This window comes from Lycorma delicatula, chromosome 1, assembly GCF_047948215.1.
Source record: "Lycorma delicatula isolate Av1 chromosome 1, ASM4794821v1, whole genome shotgun sequence".
Classification (NCBI taxonomy): domain Eukaryota; kingdom Metazoa; phylum Arthropoda; class Insecta; order Hemiptera; family Fulgoridae; genus Lycorma; species Lycorma delicatula.
The window spans coordinates 133,823,518-133,844,955 of record NC_134455.1 but is presented as its reverse complement, the minus strand read 5'-3'; the positions used below and the strand labels follow the sequence as shown (position 1 = coordinate 133,844,955).

The window sequence follows — 21,438 nt, the reverse complement described above, 5'->3', positions numbered from 1 at the left end:
TTCATTACGCCTTTCGTATAAGATGATCTTTTAATATTTTCAAAAATTAACTGTTCCTTCCTTTAATCGCCTTTGCATTATCACCATACGTATTGCCCAACGTATGTTATAGCTTTTTTTTTGTGTTCAGTCATTTGACTAGTTTGATGTAGCTCTCCAGCATTCCCTACCTATTATCATAGATCACCTATATATCATTTCGGTATACCCCCTACATTCTACATCCCTAACAATTTGTTTTACATATTCTAAACTTTGCCTGCCTGTACAATTTTTCCCAACTATCTGTCTCTCCCATATTAAAGCCCCCCGGATGCCTTAATATGTGGCCTGTCTGTCTCTTCTTTTAACTATATTTTTCCATATGCTTCTTTCTTCATCGATTTGCGGAAACACCTCTTCATTTGTCCATCTTTAGTAATCCTACTTTCCAAATAACGAAATTCTTCTACCTCCGTAATCTTTTCTCTTCCTATTTATATATTCAGTGGTCCACCTTCGTTATTTCTACTACATTTCATTACTTTCGTTTTGTTCTTGTTTATTTTCATGCGGTAGTTCTTGAGTAGGATTTCATCCATGCCGTTTGTTATTTCTTCTAAATCTTTTTCACTCTCGGCTAGAATTACTATATCATCAGCAAATCGTAGCATCTTAACTTTTCACGTTGTACTGTTACTCAGGATCTAAATTGTTCTTTAATATCATTAACTGCTAGTTCTATGTAATGATTAAAAAGTAACGGGGATAGGGAACATCCTTGTCGGACTTATTTTTTTATTACGGCTTCTTTCTTATGTTCTTCAATTATTACTGTTGCTGTTTGGTTCCTGTAAATGTTAGCAATTGTTCTTCTATCTCTGTGTTTGAACCCTAATTATTTTAAAATGCTGAACATTGTTTTAGTAGCTTCATAAAAAAACATCAAAAAGACATTCTTCTGATGCAAGATCAGGTATTGATTTGCAAAATTTATTGACCTCTTTCTATTACATTCATATTTCACAAAATATAAAAACTGAGAAATGTTTGCCACATCTGTTGATTCATCAGATTGAATATTAAAAATTCACTTGAACTCACTTGCTAAATTATCTGATCGCCATTATCGCTAGCCATGTAATCGATTCGCCTTGACACTGTGTCGTTAGAAAGCGGAATGTTTTTGCTTCTTCCCCGCCTATTGAAGCACTGACCATATCAACTGCACCGGGCAATATGAGGTTTACTGAGATTGTGTGAGGTTTGGACATCTTACCTACTTTTAATGTTACGAGATAATACGCTTCAAGTGTACTTTAATCAGTGTGACTTGATTTACAAATAGAAGCTTGCTGCTGATTTCTCAAAGTATGTTATTTTCTTTCGAAAAATATCAAGGGTTGGCTTTTACGTTTCGGATGTTTAGATTCCAAGTGTGGAATTAACTTTAATGCCTTCGTGCTTTCGTTGCAGAGGACGTGAAAGCAAACAACCCAATGTGGATTTCGATTCAATTAGGTAAAACCATAATTAAATAACTATCATTCTACAATCTTGTCTTTTGACGTGAAACATCTTTAAAATCACACCGAAAAATACGGGAACAGAAATTTGTAGCGTAAAAAAAAGATTTATATCGTCCTGCCTTAATAACTCCGTAACTATTAGTCTCAGAACGTACATGCGGTATTATTTTATAACTTACATGGTCAAATCCCCAATACGACTTTGAATTTTTGTCACTGCGAACGGGTGGGCGGGGAGTGGTCATAGCGTAGATCGGCCAAAACTGATGCTCTCGCTCATTATCATTCAGTGTAGCTCACGACTTTTACGTGATAGCGCGGTGATTCGCGTGTTTATGTTTAGAGTTTGTCAATATAGATCAATTTAAGTAATAATTACTGTATTTTGGATGATATTTATATGTAAAAAATTAAAGAAACGTATAAAAAAGTATAAAAATTCAATACGTCAGCCTTAGCCCGCGCAAAAGCCAACTGGAAATATAAATTACGCGTATCGTTGGAAAGGGGTGGTCATGGAGCACGCGCAGGTACCCCAATGTTTGGTGTCAAGCGAGCGAGACTGTTTAGGCAACGTCGCAAAGCTGGCTCAGCACACTCAGTGAACGACGCCGACGGCGCGATCACCTCTACCGCTGCTTTACCCAAACTGATGGACATAACGAGTGAAGATAACGCCTATACATCTGTTGAAAACGTCCACGGGCTGATGGATATTAACCTCAGTCGAATTGATGCGATGCAGGATCATTGTCATGCAGCGGACAAACGCTTCAAAACGGTATTTAAAAACAATCCATTTGGTATATCTTGCACGTTTGTGATTGACTTTGGTTCGAAAAAGATTTAAATCAGGCGAAAGCTTGAAAAAAGCTCCAAGGTCTATAACGCTTCACGTTAAACCAACGGCATTTCGACTCGACACAGCCCCACCCGATTTTTTTACCAATCTATGCACTGATTGTAGATGACTCACTTTTTCACAACTTTTTCCACTTTGCATAAGAATTTAATTAACGACTAAGGAAAGATCCCTGTACAAGTTTATACGGGATCTGGGGGATAGTATGCCTCGAGTTCGTTTGTAAGGACAACGGGTGTCCAGGTGCTCACCAACCATGTTAATTTGAACCAATATCTGTTTCGGTTCCGCCTGGCAGCTGATGAGCTGCACGTCTGCGGGGAGGTCCGGTCAAATGAACACCTGATGTTTAACTGCACTGCTCTTTGGGGAGGGGGGCAGAGACCAGGCCACCCTGGAACTTAGAGGTCAAGGGTGGCCCCCCTTGACTAGAGCCTTGACTAGTCGGCCAACTTGGTGGCCGAGTCAATATGGCGAGAGCCGCATTGTCGGACCGGATGAGAGTTCCTTGATGCAGTTGCTTTGTTCAACTGATATCAGTAGTTTATTTAAGGGAAAGAATCCTACCGCACTGCTGTGGGAAGCTAACCTAGAGATATATGGCTGACCACAAGTCAATTAAGGCTTCAAGCGCTTTAACAGGTGGACAGGTACTTGCTGGGATTCAGCGACCTAGACGTGGCCGCGAATTGCTGTCTAGACGAAGTAAATTTTGATTTATGGATGTCACATATATTTTAGTAGTTGACGGGGTGCACCTACCCATTTTAGTAAATATATAACAAGTGAGCGGTTGGGACACGTAAGCCGGTGGTGTATGACACCACGCTTAGTCCGCTCACATTGTTAAGTAAGCTCTAGGAGCTATTTAGGACACTGGTCGCTAAAGTGTTTCGAGGCTCAATAGCCGTTTGTGGTAGAAAAATTCGGTCTTATGTTTTAGGGCGACCGAATGAGGTAATGGGGGAAGAAATGCCAAGCAAACCAATAAGAATCTAATTTAAAAAAAGCAAAGTAACCTCGTTTGTCCGCACATTAAAAACCGAAACCTCAATTATTCTTATTTTCAATGAAACTACACTTTTACAAATTTAAATATAGGCACCAAATGCACGCTTCGCATTCAAAACTGAACTGACGTTCTGCAATCGCTTTCGCCTCTTTTATACTACTGAGAGCATGACTTGATAAAACGTATCATATGCATGTTCGAACATGACGCTCTTAGAGCAAATATTATGCAAGCAGGCGAAATTACAAGAAGCATGTACACATCAAGTTGGAACCTATTAATTTTTCTTTTTTGTATACTTCATATATGTATGTATACCCATCGCTATCAACACAACTTAATAGTTTTAACTACGTTTCATTGGGTTGGGAGATCGTGAAATATTAATATAATATTTTTACTTTGTGGGTGTCGTGAGGGGTATAAAGATTGATAATCACTGTTTAGGCATATTATTTGATTGTATTTACTTTATATATTTAACGTTAGTTAGACGAGGTTAGAGAGCGAAACGAGCGAAGGTTATGTTTGATTAGATTATGTTGATGTACATACGATTCGTATTCGATACCGTGTACTGACGAATCATACGTACCTATCCATCATACCTACCATACATAACCTATCCATACATAACCTATCCATCTACGCTCGCTTAGTTCGTTAATCTCGTCTAATTAACATTAAATATACAAATTATAGTTATAATTATATTTTTTGGGCTGTGTTATTCCAAAAATTACCCATAAGTCATACATCTAAATTATATATTTAAGAAAATAATTGATTTACTTAAGTAAATGGAACATTTCTTCACGTGTTATGTATCCATCATTATTGAGATCATATACAAAGAAAGCAAAAGAAGTTCTTTCTTCAAATGTTCCACGAAGAAAAGTTGATAAACCGATTATCCAATCTTCTAAACGAATTACACCAAAATTATTTTTATCGAATGCACAAAATATTCTATCCATTAAAACCTCTTCGGTAATAACATCGAATGTATTATGAAGAAGTTCTCTGAAAACGATTCGATCCACACCCTGAAATAAATAAAAAATTTTATAATAACAAATAAACATAAAAAGTAACATTAAAAAAAATAAATTAAAAATTAACGCATAATAAAACGAGAATTATTTGAAGAGTTCAAATATACACGGGATTTTTTTTTGTCTACGTAACCTTTTTAAATATACTTGTGTTCTATAATAAATATTTTGATTTTTCCGATCTTCGTTGCGGACCGGTAGCATCCCGGCCTTTCATCCAAAGAACCAGGATTCAAATCCAGATCAGGATTGGCGTTTTTATACGCTAGAAAATTCAATTACCCACGCAAAAATTTCAAGCTTATGTAGCGAAATCATCAGGACGAAAAAAAATTTGAATATTGACATTGATTTTGACAAACTTTTATCCAATGAATGAATATCTGATCAAGAAATCTGATTTGAACACCACATGACTTCCTAGTACACATATTAAATTACATATACATATTTTTTTTAATTGAAAAGTACGTAAATGTTTATTTCATTAACAACTTTACATATTTTTCAATTTTTTATTTATTTAAAAGCTTTTATTTAACTAGCTTTAGGAATAGTCAAATCATGCAACTGCTATATCTTTTTATCTATCGTATGAAAATCAATGAAATTTGGTACACGTATGTAACTTAGATGACAATACAGCACTACGGTGTCGGAATTTGATATGACCCACCCCCACGCACCCACGCACTACCCCTACGCTAAATTCTTGCATTTAGTTGAAAATTTTCATCTCTCATAAACTATCGTATGAAAATGATTGAAATTTGGTACACGTATGTAACTTCGATGTGTAAAAATAAATATTTTTACTTTTTTTTTAATCTTAAAAAAAAATACAAAAATATATTTATTACACATACAAAATTATTTTTTAAAAAAGCTTTTATTTAACTAATATTAATATTAACATTAATAAAAAAAGGAAAGGAATTTTTTTGTATTTTTTTATTATTGTATTATTATTTATTGTAAAACTTTTTTTACCAGAGGTTAATAATTATTAATAAATCAATATATTTAAATTAAAAAAAAAGGAAATGAAATCTGATTCGAACCGATGTTTGTTCCCCTTGTAAAATCCAAATATCTCATTAATTAATATTTCTTTCTGTTAAATTTTATAAATTGAAGTAGCGTGATTTTATTTAAGAACATGTTCAAATATTTTATTATTTAATAATTTTAATGCAGTAAATAATAATTTTGCTAAAGAAACGATAAAATAAAATATGCGAAACTTATGAAATTTCATAAGATTGGAAAACAAGAAAGAAATTATAAAATTCTGATGTGGACACTACATGACTTCCGAGTAAGCCTATAAAATTACACATTCACATTCTTTTAAAGTGAAAAGCACATAAAATTTTATTTCATTAATAACTTCTAATATTTTTTCTTTTTTTTTATTCTTATTACTGAATTATTATTTATCGTAAAAATGTTTTTACAATCAGAGGTTAATAATTTATTAATAAATCAATATATTTCAATTAAAAAAAGGAGATAAAGTCGGATTCGAACCGATGGGCGTTCTCCTTGTAAGATCAAAATATTTCATTAATTAAAATTCTATTTGGCTATACCACTTGTGATATATCGTTGAAAAGCTCTCAATGAGGGCTTATTACTGCAGTTAAGAAAAATCTAAAATCTAAATTCTTTTTAAATTTCGGGCTTTTTTGACACTTATGGTTCAGTCGATTGAAATCAAAAAAGGAGATGCACAACTAGATGTTACAACAGTCCTAAATCCAAAATATCAACATCCTATGTTCGTTTTTGAGTTATACAAGATACATACGTACGTACAGACGTCACGCCGAAACTAGTCAAAATTGGTTCAGGGTTGGTCAGAATGGATATTTCCGTTGAGATCTGAAAACCGAAATTTTTCGCGATCACAACACTTCCTTTACTTCGTACAAGGAAGTAAAATCAAACGCACAAAATACGGAAACATAAGGAGAGCTGAAAAATTCAAATACTCGGGGAATAATAGACAAATGGGAGGATCAGACAAGACATCCATCATGGAAAGAATAGATAAACATCAGTAAGCAAACTTACATGATTGCAGTATAACAAGCGAAGTATTTCGAGTCAGGCAAAATTCTGTCAGTTCTGCTACTGGAGGTACAGTACACCTCAGAGACTACCACAATTGGAGCATCAGAATAGAATGAAAAGTACTTAGAAAAATCTTTGGAGCAGTACATAAAGATGGCATACGAATGAAGATATCAACCATAATCAGAAAACGTAGACTTACATTTTACTACCACATATAGCGAATGAACAGTAACAGACTCACGAAGAGAATGTGTAGTGAACTGCTCAATCAGGAAAACTAACTAGCATCACAAAATAGAAGAGGACCATCATGAAACACGAGCAAGGATCAAGAAGGAAATGATGGGAGAAAGAAAAAATGTTAGAAACAAAATTATGAGCAAGAAATTTGTAGTGAAGGAAAAGAAGAAAACAGGAGTAAAGTGACTAGAAGAAAGGAAACAGGAATACAGTCAAAGAATGAAGAGATTTTGGGAAGATAAAAATAAGTTGAAAATAACTTAGGATCGCATAATCATGAAACATTCAAGTTCAAGCACACTGTCCTTAAGAGCAAAAATCGATAATAATAAAAATGTTTTGTTATAAACAGGTTTACGGATAGATTCACTTGAATTGTGTTGTAACTTCAATTATATTTTTGTATAAAATGAGAAAGTTATTACAGCTATCTATGATTAAATAATTTAAATGAATGTCATAATACCTAGTGGAAATAATTACAGTATACTGTAAAAAAAGAAATACTTAATAGAAGAAACTATGTATTTGCTTTTTATATAAAATCTATTGTAGAACCAGATATGTCGCTATGAATAAGACTTTTTTATATCGAGAATGGAATTTCAAGCAATAATGAAATAAGATAAATTAAAAAACTTCCAAGCAAAATAATTTTTTTTTTGCAGAAAAGTATGATTTAAAGTCATGTTTTTTTAATTTAAAAAAGATGACAACAAATTCCGGTAAAAAATGAATATATATATATATATATATATATATATATATATATATATATATATATATATATATATATATATTTAGACCTTGTACAAAGTAAAGGAAGTATTGTGATCACGAAAAATTTCGGTTTCGTATTTCAACGCAAATGTCCATTTTGACCATCCCTGAATCCATTTTGACTAGTTTCGGCGTGACCTCTGTTCGTACGACGTGTGCATCTCGTATAACTCAAAAATTATTAGCCTTAGGATGTTGAAATTTTCGATTTAAGATTGTTGTGACATCTACTTGTGTACCTCCCCTTTTGATTGAAATCGACTGGATCCAGAAGTGTCCAAAAAAGTCCAAAATCTAAAAATTTTGGATTTTGGAGTTTTTCTTAATTGTAGTAATAAGCCCTCTTTGAGAACTTTTCAACGACATATCAGAAGAGTTATTTTCATTGGTTCCATAGTTATAGCCAAATAAAATTTTAATTAATGACATATTTGGATCTTATAAGGTGAAGGCACACCGGTTCGAATCAAACTTCATCTACTTTCTTTTAACTTTTTTTTTTAATTTAAATATACTGATTTATTAATAATTAACCTGTGATTGTAAAAAAAAACTACAATTAATAATAATTCAATAATTACAATAAAAAATGAAAAAATATCAGGTTTTACTGAAATAAAGTTTTATGTATATTTCATTTTAAAACAATTTGTAAATATAATTTAATAGGCGTACAAGGAAGTCATGAGTTGCCCAGATCAAGTTTTTTATTATCTACATTCAATAAGATATCTCTTACAGTATTAGGTAAATTTCATAAGAAAGCTATCTATTGTAATGCATAAATGATTTGACTTCCGAAATATATCGACATATGTTCGCGTTTCACTTCCCCGAGACCGCAAAACCACTGTCAGCTCAAAAGTTTATATTTTTTTTTGTGTTCAGTCATTTGACTGGTTTGATGCAACTCTCCAAGATTCTCTATCTAGAGCTAGTCGTTCCATTTCAGTATACCCCCTACATCCTACATCCCTAACATTCTTCTACCTCCATAATCTTTCTCTTCCTATTTTCACATTCAGTGGTTCATCTTCGTTTTTTCTAGTACTTTCATTACTTTCGTTTTGTTCTTGTTTGTTTTTAATGCGGTAGTTCTTGCGTAGGACTTCATCCATGCCGTTCATTGTTTCTTGTAAATCTTTTTTACTCTTCGCTAGAATTACTAAATTATCAGAAAATCGTAGCATCTTTATCTTTTCACCTTGTACTGTTACTCCGAATCTAAATTGTTCTTTAACATCATTTACTGCTAGTTCCATGTAAAGATTAAAAAGTAACGGGGATAGGGAACATCCTTGTCGGACTCCCTTTCTTATTACGGCTTCTTTCTTATGTTCTTCAATTATTACTGTTGCTGTTTGGTTCCTGTACATGTTAGCAATTGTTCTTCTATCTCTGTATTTGAACCCTAATTTTTTTAAAATGCTGAACATTTTATTCCAGTCTACGTTATCGAATGCCTTTTATAGGTCTATAAATGCCATGTATGTTGGTTTATTTTTCTTTAATCTTCCTTCTACTATTAATCTGAGCGCTTAAATTGCTTCCCTTGTACTGAAACCAAATTGGTCCTCTCCTAACACTTCTTCCAGTCTCCTCTCAATTTTTCTGTACAAATTCTAATTAAATGTTTTGATGCATGACTAGTTAAGATAATTTTTCTGTATTCTTCACATCTGCTCCTACATTTGGTAGGAAGTATTTGGTATTTGGTATCATGACTATAACACTCTTTTTGAAGTCTGACGGAACTTTCCCTTTTTCATAAATATTACACACCAGTTTGTATAATCTATCAGTCGCTTCCAAACCTGCACTGGGCAGTAATTCTGCAGGTATTTCGTCTATTTAAGGAGCCTTTATGCCATTCAAATCTTTTAATGCTTTCTTAAATTCAGATTTCAGTAATCTTTCTTCCCTTTCATCCTCTTCGACTTCCTCTTCTTCCTCTGTAACACCATTTTCTAATTCATTTCCTCCCTATAACTCTTCATATTCCACCCACCTATCGACCTTTCCTTTCGTACTATAAATCGGAATACCATCTTTGTTTAACACACGATTAGATTGTAATTTATTTACCCAAAAATTTTCCTTAACTTTCCTGTATGCTCCGTTATTTTACCAATGTTCATTTTTCTTTCTACTTCTGAAAACCTTTCTTTAATCCACTCTTCTTTCGCTAGTTTGCACTTCCTTTTTATAGTATTTCTTAATTGTCGATAGTTTATTTTACCTTTTTCATCACTAGCATTTTTATATTTTCTACATTCATTCATCAGCTGCAATATATCCTCTGAAATCCAAGGTTTTCTACTAGTTCTCTTTATTCCGCCTAAGTTTGCTTCTGCTGATTTAAGAATTTCCTTTTTAACATTCTCCCATTCTTCTTCTACATTTTCTACCTTATCTTTTTTACTCAGACCTCTTGCGATGTCCTCCTCAAAAATCTTCTTTACCTCCTCTTCTTCAATCTTCTCTAAATTCCACCGATTCATCTGACACCTTTTCTTCAGAATTTTAAACCCCAATCTGCATTTCGCTATTACTAAATTATGGTCGCTATCAATGTCTGCCTCAGGGTAAGCTTTGCACTCGACGAGCTGATTTCTAAATCTATGCTTTACCATGATATAATCTATTAGATACCTTGCTGTATCAACTGGCTTTTTCCATGTGTATATCTATATATGTAAAAATGTTAAGTTCGTTTGTGTACGGTTTCAAAAACTCAAAATGTTCTGCACCGATTGAGCTGAAATTTTAGCACGATATATAACCCGCATCAAAGATTGTTTTCATCTATTTTTAATAAATCTATCTATCTATTTTTAATTTGTACATTTTTAATTTGGAAATGTAAACAAAGGAAAACCAATCAGATCAATGCAAGATGGCCGCTGTCAAACACAACGACCAAATTTCTTTGAATTATATTTAACAGCTAAAACATCTGTATTTTATTAAACAAACAAAAAACACGATAAAAAAAAATTTAGCACGATATATAACCCGCATCAAAGATTGTTTCATCTATTTTTAATAAATGTATCTATCTATTTTTAATTTGTACAGTTTTTTAATAAATAAGAGGCTAATAAATCAGATGGAAATGTAAACAAAGGAAAACCAATCAGATCAATGCAAGATGGCCGATGTCAAACACAACGACCAATCACAAAGAGCCCGTATGGCCGTTGCCAATGTAAACAAAATCACAACTGATTAAGTAACAAATTTCTTTGAATTATATTTATCAGCTAAAACATCTGTATTTTATTAAAAAAAAAAACAAAAAAAACACCAAAACAAAAAGAAAAGCCACCAAGAAGGATGACTTATAGTAAATAAATTAAAACACCCAACTTTCTTTTAGCCCAGATAGACTTAAGACTATGCAAACAAAAAAAGTCGAAATAACCAAATACACAGAAAATAATATCCCTACATAATGACCAAAAAATCCTTTGTTAGGTTATTTTTTTACATATATATGACCAAACAATCGTTTTTTGGACATTTAGCGTTTTTTGCTATGTAAAAGCAAAGAACAAAATTCACAAATAGTAACACTGAAACCACACAACTAAGTATTCGTTTTTTTTTTGTTTTTTCTAACCTCCGAAACCACCGTTATGCATTGCTTCAGATGATATGAATGATTTATAGCGTATGAAAATGCCATGCCTGACCGGGATTCCAACTCGGAACTACCGGATTAAAGTCCGAGACGTTACCACTCGCGCCAAGGAGGCCGGCAAACATATTCGTTAGGAGCCGAATAAAAGCACGACTTACCAATATGGCGTTGTGTGTCAAACCAATTTTATACGAACTATAATTACTTTTAATACGCGAAACTCTTTGCAATGATTGAACATTAATTTAAACCTCTTCAAAAATTATTGCTTTTGAACTAAGCCACATTTTGATATCATTGTTTTTCCATAACACGCTGGAATTCTTTTCGTTCAATGATAAGAAGCGTTGTCGAAGACAATAACCGAATTCTTTTCCAAAGGACATAATACACCGCTATACTATTTCTAAATAATTCAAATTCGTGTAATTTTTTTATGAATCGCGTTTTTATCAAAATCTCACCTTTTTCTCAATTGACCTGCGGGATTTTGTTTTCTTTGGAGACCGTAATTCATTAGTAGATTCATACTCGAGAATCACGTTGTACACAAAGCAGCACAACTACTACTTACGTTAGCAGTTTATTAACATCTGACATCAACGCCGTTTGATTATTCTGTAATTTGTAAGCATTACTCTGCTTTTGTAAGCATTTAAAATGATGTGTTTTTTCGCACGACTTAAGGTATTTTTTTTGCAGCCCACAAATCTTTATATATAAAATTGTTAAGTTTGTTTGTGTACGCTTCAAAAACTCAAAATATTCTGCACCGATTGAGCTCAAATTTTAGCACGATATATAACCCGCATCAAAGATTGTTTTCATCTATTTTTCGCATCAGTCACATACCCGTGACCGCGAGAAAACAGTTTTTTTAACGGTCAGCTGTGTACCAGTGACCGCGCCATCTGCCGGAAGCGAGGGGAACACTCGCCATACTAGCTAACGACAACCGCAGTCACATGTGAAACAATACCTGTTCCCAATTACATTGTTTATTAACAAAAAAAAAAAAACGTATCCACTTGCATCTGATTCAGATTATTATACAATCTGAATTAAATATTCACTTTAATCGAGGTTCTTTTGTGTGATCGTGTCGTGATTGAGCTGCGTCTTTCACCAAGCTTTGAATTTATTAGAAAACGACCAACAGTGGGATATATGTATTAATGACGCGTGCAACACTGCACATCCAAACTAAATTCGCGCATTATTCGCAATTATATTGACCGCTTGCTTCCCTTCATCTCCCACAGAGTTACGGGAAAGATATCGATCGCATATGGCTGAGGATATTTTGCATAGAGTACGCCTAGAAAATACCAATATGACCATGGAATTTACAGAAGGCATTTACAACGAAGCATTGATAAATATTGAAGACAAGTGCTTAGCTATTGCAAATAAAGTTCTTAGTCAATTGGGAATGCCAGCACCCACCTGAGCTGCGATTGCTTCATTTGATGTGGATTTACGCCGTGAACAGAGTTACAACATTGGTGATCTTCAGTCATATGTCCAATCAAACATTCCCAAATTAACGCGTGAACAGAAAGGCATTTATGATCGCATAATGCAAACGATAAATGACGGAGTTGGGGGGACCTTCTTCTTGGATGCGCCAGGAGGAACTGGGAAAACATTCCTCATTAGATTAATTCTAGCAACGGTTCGTTAAAAAAATGAAAATTATCCTGTTGCGGAATATTAATCAGCCAAAACTCTGCAACGGCACGCGACTTGCAGTTAAGAAATTGATGAATAACGTAGTGGAAGCAACGATTTTAACGGGGCCTTTCAAAGGTGAAGATGTCCTCATTCCTCGAATACCCATAATCCCGACCGATACACCATTTTAATTTTAAAGATTGCAATTCCCAATTCCATTGGCATTTGCAATCACAATCAATAAAGCTCAAGGTCAATCTTTAGAATTGTGTGGTTTAGATTTAGTTGCGGATTGCTTCTCACATGGGCAACTGTATGTTGCGTGTCCCAAGTCGGCAAAACCGGTTAGCCTTTATATCTACGCAGACAGTGGAAAAACAAAAAATATTGAATATCCACAAGGATTGCAAAATTAAACTTCTATGAAACGTATGCTTTGTTTTGTTTCTCATTTCTCATCCATGCAACCACAATGTGCCACACCGAAGTGTGGCGGGTAGAGCTAGTATATATATATTTTACTTTCTTGCGGACCCGATAACTACCGTAATTTTGCGCCAATCACCTTTGTTGCTTAAAAATAACTCGTCTCAAAATCTCGGTCGAGTCGTTAACGGCCAAAATCGAAACATAGGGGTAGAAATGGGAGGGGAGCTTTTTAGAAAATACAAAATATTGCTATAACTTTCTTATTAAGTAAAATATAGAATTTATTTGAAGTTCCTACTATTTTTTTGGATAACGGCCTAACACTTATTTAAGTAAAGTTTTTCGATATCACCAACCACTGACCCAGGGGATTGAAAAAATAGTGTAGGGGGTGGAGAACTCTGAGAAGATGGGAAGGCAACCGAAACAAGCTCTGCGGGTATCTAGGGCGCTGGTCCCAGCACCCTAGAATCCCAGAACAAATCCAGAACAAATTAAACATTTCAAACTACTGATCAGGTATTTAAAATTATCTAGTTAAAAAGCTAATTTGATTTTTGCAGATTTCAAAAACCTTATTATTCTCCCACCCCTCTCTGATAAATTCACTTTTCCAAATTCATAAGAATTTTGAGAAAATAATAAAATCTAGAAAATAATTAAACATATACAACCTCTAAATTTATAGAAAATCTTTTTCAAAATGAAACTGGAGTTAGACAAAAAAGGAAAATCCCTGAACATTTCATTTTAATTGTGTTTTAGAGAAAGTTACTGGGGAATGAAAAAAGCTTGACGAAAAATATATATCAATAAATATATAAAACTTGGATGAACTAAAGAATCTACAGACTGTCAAGGTAGTGAGATGCTTTAGTTATAATAGATTCAGACAAAAATGAATGCTAAAATCAGGTTAGATATCTCAAAGAAAGTTTAGAAAAAGTAAGTAAAAAACTTTTCAAGTCCTAATAAAGGCAGTTACTTGTATACGGACTTGAATACTAGACCGTGGATACCGGTGTTCTTTGGTAGTTGAGTTTCAATTAAACACACATCTCAGGAATGATCGAACTGAGACTGTACAAGACTACACTTCATTTACACTCATACATATCGTCCTCATTCATTTCTGAAGTAATACATGAACGGTAATTCCCGGAAGCTAAACAGGAAAAAAGTTTAAAAACTTAATTTGAGAAAAAAATATTATATCGAATAATAAAAATGTACCATTCTTACTCAAAATAATTTACAGAAACATTAAGGAAACCGATAATTTAAATATTTTGGAAAAACATCTCAAAAATGAAAAAGACAGTTAAAGTAGGAACAAAAAAAATGGAAAAAAGCTTTTATGAAAATAAGGAACTGTATAACAAAAAAATTTTATCTAAAAACATTAAATTAAGACACTAAAACGTAGTAGTATAACCAAAAGATTTTCTTGTGGCTTAGAAACATTATTTTTAATGGGAGTTAAAGGAAAATAGAAGATTTAAAATATAAAGATTCTAAGGAAAATAATGGCTCCAAATTTTGTCCAAAAAAATAAAAAATAAATAACAGATGAGATTACGAAGAAAGGGAATACCTTTTCTTTTTCTCTTTTTCAGAGAATGGGTGAATAAAGATTTAATAAAAATATTTAATAAAACTAAAAAAATTACCAACAAAGACAAATGATTGAGAAAGATAAAGTAGCAGAAGTGTAGAAGAAATAGGAATTAAAAAAAAAAAATGTAATATTTGATAGAAACATCTTCAGAAGAAAAATTAAAGAATTTAAAGGTTTTCTGAAAGAAAGACTCCCAAAGAACATCTAAAGGGAATAGATAAACAAAAAAAAGGAAAAAGACCTTTTCCAAAACGTATGAGAGAACAGTGGAGAAAAATTAAGAGTTTTATAATATAAAAGTAAATAGTAAATAGTAAATAATTATATAATAATTTCCACTTACCAACAATTTTTATTATTATGACCGAGCGCTTTCGGATATTAATGCATCATTACGAACATTTATGTGTTATGGATTATTTCCTTCACAAATTAATATATTAAATGAATTTTTAATTTTAAAAAACAAAAATTATAAATACAACAATTGATCGTCAAAAGGTAAAAATAATATCCACGTCGTCCGTCATGTCAGTATAAAGCTCTCAACTGTTATGTAATTCTTAGGTTGGTTATATCGATTCAAACTAATAAACATAACAACTGGGAGCTTCATACTTCTTTCTTTTTCCTGTTTAGCCTCCGGAAATTACCGTTCAGGTACTATTTCAGAGGATGATATGTATGAGTGCAAATGAAGTGTAGTCTTTACAGTCTCAGTTCGACCATTTTTGAGATCTGTGGTTAATTGAAACCCAACCACCAAAGTACACCAGTATCCACGATCTAGTATTTAAATCCGTATAAAAGTAACTGCCTTTACTAGGACTGGAACTCTCGACTTACAAATCAGCTGATTTGGGAAGATGCGTTCACCACTAGACCAACCCGGTGGGTGGGTGAGAGCTTCATACTGATATGACGGACAACGTCGAAATAATTTTTACATTTTTACGATCAATTGTTTCATTTATATTTTTTGTTTTAAAATTCAAAATTCATTTAATATATTAATTTTTAAAGGAAATAATTATAATGTGTAACACGTAAATGTTCCTGATGATGGGTTAGTATCCGAAAGCGCTCAGACATAATTATAAAACTACTTGGTAAGTAGAAATTATTATATAATTGATTTATATAAATATCAACGGGCCATGATTAATAATAAAATTAAAGAGAGGAAAATGAAAAATAAATTATTATATTTTCATGGTCCATACCTAGGTGGCAAAAAAATATACTGCTGCAGATTGCGCAGTAGTTTTGAGGCATTAAAATCCATTAGTAATTTTGTTACCAGTTAGATAATTTACGAAGAAACTGTTTTAGAATCTTTGTATGCAATTTTTATTTTTCCTTTTAATTTTTAAAATCAGTATCGTTCATAAATACACCTGAATCAATGTATTTTGTTTTCCTCTGAAATAAGTTAAACTAAATTCCCTTTCATTCCGAATGTTCTGGATTCTAATCCCCGTTAGGTTTAGAATATATAAACAAAGTATTTAAACAAAATTATACTACATACCTCTCCACTTGATTGAACAGGTGTTATTCCAGCTACAGGTGCAACTGGAGCAGCAACGGGAATTACAGTATTAGCAGAGTTCACGAGACGTTTGTATAATTTACACAGTGCATCGACCTCCAACCTGTTAAAAAGAATTAAATTGATAATTTTAAAACGCCGGAAGGGTTGCATAAATTTCCAGGCTTTGTCCTTGTTAGTTTTTTTTCAAGTTCGCCATAGGGTATACATTAACCATATAATAATAATAATAATTTTATTTATTTATTTAGTTGAATTGCAATCGTAATAAAATTGCCTCTAAGCTCTACTGAGGAATTACATACAAAACTATTTCTATTTAATCTATAATATTAATTATAATACAGTATTTTATAATATACAATAATATATTAAGTAGTATTTACATATTTTCTTATTAGAATAAAATTTCTCTTAAGTTGATTTTGTCTTTACAAAGAAAATTATTTCAATTTTAGTATCAAAAATGAACATGAATATAAACTAACTTCGCATAAAAATCAAAACTCAGTATTCTGACAGATTGAACAAAGATTTTAGTGAAACTTTTGGCTAATGCCAGAAAGTGATGTCTCAGTTCAGTCATTAATCTAGAAAAACCTTTATAGATCTCAAATAAATCGGTAGTTCATAAAGATAAGAAGAAACAAAAAACTTGGGTGTTGACATGCATAACACGTGAAATATCGCGGCACATTAAAAAATATACTTGTTTCTCTTAATTCATAATTCGTTGTTACATATTTTTTATAAGTGTCAACAAAATAGTTCTTCAAAAGTACGAGGTAAGTCAATTATTATCCGCAATTTAGTTATATTTTTATTTATGTTGGGTAGTACGGTCGTGTTGCTTAGATGACGCATTCGTGGTTTAATTGTTGTTATGTCTGTTCGGGTTTGATGCTGCTAGGTTAGTTCCATTACCGCTGCCCTGCCGTTAACCATGGCTATTCCGCTTTCTGTTTGCATCAAAGAAGAGCAACGTTCAGAGATCCGTTTTTTGTGGTCGGAAGGTGTATTAAAGGCCGAAATTCATCGAAAACTTCCGGTACAGTACGAGAACAGTGTGTTGCCGCAATGGAGTGTCTACGTGCGGATTGAAAAATTAAAAAACGGTAGCACAAGTGTTACGCACAACGAAGGAGTTGGACGACCGTTTACCGCCACAAATGAGGAACAGTGAGCGTGAGGTGACATGGTTTTCTTAGAGAGACGAGTAACTATCGATGAAGTGGCACATCGTCTGCAAATTAGTCACGGATCTGCCTACAAAAACACTCACAACAGACTTAGGTTTCATAAAGTCTGTGCAAGATGGGCCCCAAAATAACTCACACAGTCGCATAAACAAACGCGCTTGGATATCTGCCAAAATATTTGGATCGCTATGGTAACGAATCATCTTCTTAGACATCATCGGGACATTAGACCGTAACGGGACATCTTCTTAGACCGAATCATCACCGGTGACGAAACACGGATCCATCACTACGAGCTGGAGAGTAAACGGCAGAGTATGGAATGGAAACATCCAAATTCGCCCTTCATAAAAAAGTTCAAGACCCAACCATCCGCAGGAAAACTGACGCTTACGTTTTTTTTGGAACTCACAAGGCCCAGTACTGGAACATTATGAGGAAAGGGGCACGACAATAAAAAGTGCGCGTTGCAGTGAGATGCTTACTGTCAAGTTGAAGCCTGCGATTCGAAGCAAAGGCCGAAGACTGCTGTCGAAAGGTGTTGTGTTGTTGCACGACAATGCCCGTCCACATACTGCTGCCCACACTGCTGAAACGCTCCAGAAACTCAACTTTGAAGTACCGGCTCATTCTCCGTATAGTCCTGATCTTGCCCCTTCTGACTACCACTTGTTTAGTCCACTCAAAGAGGCATTAAGGGGCCATCGATTTACCTCGGACGAAACAGTGAAAGAAGCGGTGCATTCCTGACTCGCAGCTCAACCGAAAACCTTCTTGTGTGAGGACAACAGGAAGTTTGTGCAACGATGAACCAAGTGCGTTGAAATGCAAGGGGACTATGTTGAAAAATGATGAACATGTAAGTTACCTATTTGTATTGCAATAAAATTTATAACTACATTGTGGATAATAATTGACTTACCCTCGTACAATATACATCAAAAAATTATGTAATTTCATAATTCCCATACTAGCCATATCAGTATGTTCAATTAAAACTTCAAAAATTATAATTACAAGTAATTCGACCGAATTCAAAATATACTGTGGTAGAAAACCATATGATGTAAGACCATATCTCATAATTGATTCAACTAATACAAAATAGAGAATCCTTTTTACTGTGAAAGAAAATATATCAGCAACCTGATTAGTCTTTACACAAAAAAATCAACATCAGTTGACCATTTCATATTATGATCCATCAAACCAAGATACCTGACTGTATGTTGAATCTTCTCAGAAGAACAGTAATAACAATATTTGCAAAACAAAGTTGCAAAATCACATCGCCACCCCCAAAAAATTCTGTTGAAGACGTTAACTATGTGGTGACGTCACAGGTGAGCAGTAGAATTAAACAAGTAAATAATATTTAAATGGTTAAAAAGTAACTCTGGCTGGGTCTCGAACTAGATCGCGTGGTTGACTTGGTACCTGATGCGTTAAGCCTCGCGGCTACATCATTTTCCGAATGTACAAGCGAAATTTGTTCTATGTAAGTTGTGAGATTACATTATTTTAGTTAGTGCTGACCATCGCCGCTAGTATCGAAACACCCGCGCGAATTAAATATGGTATGCGCGCGGGCTTTAGCTGAAAATATATCCCCTTCATCTTTTAAGTTGAAATTTTAATGGTATCAATGCCCCATATATAAAAGTAATCTGGCCAAGTTTAATAACAATCGGTTCAGTAGTTCTGGAGATATAAGATGATTTAGAGGCCAACATCGAACACGCGCGCGCGCGTAATACGAACATTAATATCCGGAAAACTTGCATTAGGTTTTTTGGGTTCCTTAGATGAAAAAGTCAAGAGCCGGTGAAAACCGCATATGCCCACAGTGGACGGATTACAATAATTTCCTTTCTAGAGTTATAACACCGATATAGCGCTATCTAGATGGGAAAGTAAAAAAAAAATATACATATACACTTCACCGATCTTCATGGCATAGCGGAAATGATTATGCCTATATACCATAGGTTTGGGTTCAAGTCCCGATCAGGCATGGCATTTTAGTTAGATTTTATGACAAAGCTACCTATTGTAATGGGTACCATGATTCGATTTCCGGAAAATTTTGACATATCTTTGCGTTTCACATCCCTCAGATCCCAAAACCACCGTCAGCTCAAACGTTTATATATATATATTTCACTTTCTTGTGGACACGGTAATTGCCTCAATTTTGCCCCAATCACTTTCAAATTGATGCATAAAATATAAAACCCCAAAATCTCTGTTGAGTTTGTTAATGGGCAAAATCGGACCATAGGGGTAAAAATGGAGGGGGAACTTTTTCAAAAAAACAAAATATCGCTATAACTTTCTTATTAAGTAAAAAATCGAATTCGTTTAAAAATTCTATTATTCTTTGGATAAGGGCCTAAAACTTATCTAGGTAAAGGTTTTTGATATCACCAACCATTGACCCAGGAGGTAGAAAAATGGGGTTTCGAAGGCAAAAAAAATCATATCTCCCTTAATAGGCAGAGTATCGAATCGGTTTAAAGTGCTCGTTATTTCTCTAAACATTACCGAAAACGTTTGTCTGAAACATTTTTGGTATGACCAACCCTTACAGCAAGGGATGACCAAAATATTGCTGGAATTGTAAGAAGGTGGGGCTTGTATGCTAAACATGTGAAACTTTTTTCACATGCAATGTCGCATTGAGTTAATTTGAAGTTTTTCTTAACTTTTAAGGTACAAATCTTTTTTATCCCCCTTCTTAGCACGGGTAAAATGTACCTCCGCCTTTTTGGCATAGTGAAAGGGATTTTTTTTACACGCTACAAAATTCATTATCATCAATCTTATTAACTCTTGTATACTGTCAGGGTGTTGCTGGTATTGTATGAATAATAAAAAAAAATATTTTAAATATTTAATTAAACTTGGATAATTAAATTGTAATATTTTTCATTGATGAATTTTCATGAATTAAATGATGTATAATGAATGGTTAGTAAAATAAATAATATTCTAAAATCGGTTTAATTTGTAACAAATATTATAAGGTCAAAGTGAAGGTTATAAAACAAATATACTACAAACTGGAACGCCAGCTATCGATTATATTGAATAAGGAAGGCATATCGAAACAAATAATTTATCATGTTACTGAATGTAGCAATAATTCACTTTTACTAGTCTCTCTATCTTTTCCGATAAGTTTTAAACTTAATAATTTGCTTCATAATAACTGTAAAATATTTTAATTTGTTTATTTTATTCGCCAATCTCTTTTTCTGTTAACCTGGGTAATTTAGTTTTAATACTGTAAAAAGTAATTAATATGATAATAACATTTGTGTCAAAGAATGATTATTTGAGCGAACAAAAATTTTAAATAACTTTGACTTCTTTATTGTAGGTTTAAACGTAATCGGATAACGGGGATGGGGCTGACTTGCATGTAACCTCAAAAATTATTGTTTTTATTCGTTATGGATTATTTTTACCTCGTTAATATTTCTCGCAATAATAACATTATTAAATTATTAAAAAAATTAGGTTCGATTTAATAAACAATATTTTTAAACACAAAAGAAACAACAAATAAGTATTAAAAGTTAAAAAAATCCTTTCGGCACGCCGGAAGGCGGAGTAGATTACACCGGTGCTAAGTAGGGGAAAAAAAAGATTTCCACCTTAAATTTAAGAAAAACTTCAGATTTACTCAATATGACAATGGTTGAATGTGAAAAAGATTTCACATATTTAGCATACGACAAGCCTTCTTACAATTTTGGTCATCCCATGCCGTAAGGGTTCGCCA

At 33.3% G+C, this 21,438-nt stretch overlaps 1 protein-coding gene across 1 annotated transcript in view; it reads right to left on the bottom strand.

Annotated features, from left to right (window-relative positions):
- Positions 1 to 21,438, bottom strand: part of LOC142317645 (calaxin-like) — a 56,750-nt gene that overhangs the window by 9,736 nt on the left and 25,576 nt on the right. Inside the window, exons 2-3 of the mRNA XM_075354201.1 lie at positions 16,432 to 16,555; positions 4,175 to 4,428 (exon numbers count right to left, since the gene is read on the bottom strand). Of these exons, the coding sequence (XP_075210316.1) occupies positions 4,175 to 4,428; positions 16,432 to 16,555 (378 nt within the window). The remainder of the gene's footprint in view (positions 1 to 4,174; positions 4,429 to 16,431; positions 16,556 to 21,438) is intronic.